Source organism: Merops nubicus, unplaced genomic scaffold (assembly GCF_000691845.1).
Source record: "Merops nubicus isolate BGI_N331 unplaced genomic scaffold, ASM69184v1 scaffold41090, whole genome shotgun sequence".
Lineage (NCBI taxonomy): Eukaryota > Metazoa > Chordata > Aves > Coraciiformes > Meropidae > Merops > Merops nubicus.
The window spans coordinates 313-1,663 of record NW_008584292.1 but is presented as its reverse complement, the minus strand read 5'-3'; the positions used below and the strand labels follow the sequence as shown (position 1 = coordinate 1,663).

Below are 1,351 nucleotides of genomic sequence, written 5' to 3'. Positions count from 1 at the left end.
CTGCTGTCACCTGTCCCCGTCTGCCCCCGGCAGCTCCTGCACCCGCTCCAGCTCCAGCATGTGCTGCTGCCTCAGAGCAGCCAGGTGCTCCTGGTGCTCTGCCCGCTCCTTCACCGCGTCCTGCCTCTGCGACAGGAGCTGAGCCTCCAGCTGCTCCTTCTCCCAGCGCAGCCTCTCCTCCCGCTGCCTGGACGTCTCCTCCTGCACCTTCATCTGGCTCCTGCCCGCAGAGGTCCCGGCAAGGAAGAAGCGTTGCTTTCGTGGCAGCCCCTGGCACCCTCCACCCAGAGCGCACGCCGGGATTTAGGAGCAGGGCGGCGGCGCCACGTGCGTTCGGGAACACACAGACTCTGCCCAGCCTGAGCCCTGAGCCCTCCTGCTGCTGCCCAGCCTGGTGCCCTGCTGGGGGGCGGGCTGGCAACGGGACTGGCCCCTCCTCCTGCTCACCCACGGGACAGAGGAACCCACCTTGGCTCACCCCTGGGGCTGCTCTCAGTCCCCGCCAGGTCCACAGCGACGTGGCTCTGGGCCCGCCCGCTCCAGGGATGGATTCGGGAAGTGCCCCAATACTCCCACCTCAGGGCAGATGGACAGGCCTGGAGGAAAGGACCTGAGAGAGGCAGGGGAGCACAGGCCAGAGCCTGCTACCTGAAGCTGCACTCGAGGTGATCCAAGTCCTCCTGATGCCGCTGCCTGAGACTCTCCAGCAGCCCCTTGTGCTGTGTCCTCTCCTGCTCCAGTGTCCGGACCTGCCAGACACCCAGGGAGAAGGTCACACCCAGGGTGCCCATAGCCACCTCTGGAGAGGGAGGGGTCTCCTCTCTCCTCTGTCCCCCTGACGCTCTTGGGAGAGGGCAGGGTCCCTTCTCCTCCCCCTAGGTCACCCGTGGTCCCTCACCCAGCAGGCAATGGGGCTCACCTGCCTCTCCAGCTCTGCCACATGGTCCTGGGAACTGTGCAGGGCTGCCTCACAGCCTGATATCTCCATGGAGAGCTGGGCCCTGGGACCCTCCAGCTTCCTCTCACTCGTGCTGGGGAAAACCCGCTGAAGAAAAAGTCCTTCATCAACCGGAGCGCCCGCTGTCTAATTAATACAAGAGCTATTCTCCTGGGGAGCTATGCAAATGCTGCGCAGGCAACGCGCGGTCGTCCTAACTGCACGTGGTCTACAAGGCGTTTACAAAGGCGCTTTGGCCTCATCCATACAACTGGTGCCACTCCGGGGCTCTCCAAACCCTTGGCCTCCATAAACTCGGGCTCCCACAGATGCCAAGCGGGGCACATCCCTCCTCCTGCCGTGGCAGCTCAGGTAGAGTCACCCCAACCCCATGTCTCCCGGGGCCCTGGGAGC

General features: G+C 64.8%; 1 protein-coding gene across 1 annotated transcript in view; it reads right to left on the bottom strand.

The window, feature by feature from the left end:
• LOC103776178 (fas-binding factor 1 homolog) overlaps nucleotides 1-1,031 on the bottom strand; it is a gene marked incomplete at both ends in the record, with an annotated part of 4,028 nt that extends 2,997 nt beyond the window's left edge. The window contains 3 exons of the mRNA XM_008943677.1: nucleotides 11-220; nucleotides 649-749; nucleotides 920-1,031. Of these exons, the coding sequence (XP_008941925.1) occupies nucleotides 11-220; nucleotides 649-749; nucleotides 920-1,031 (423 nt within the window). The remainder of the gene's footprint in view (nucleotides 1-10; nucleotides 221-648; nucleotides 750-919) is intronic.
• Between the last annotated feature and the right edge of the window lie 320 nt (nucleotides 1,032-1,351).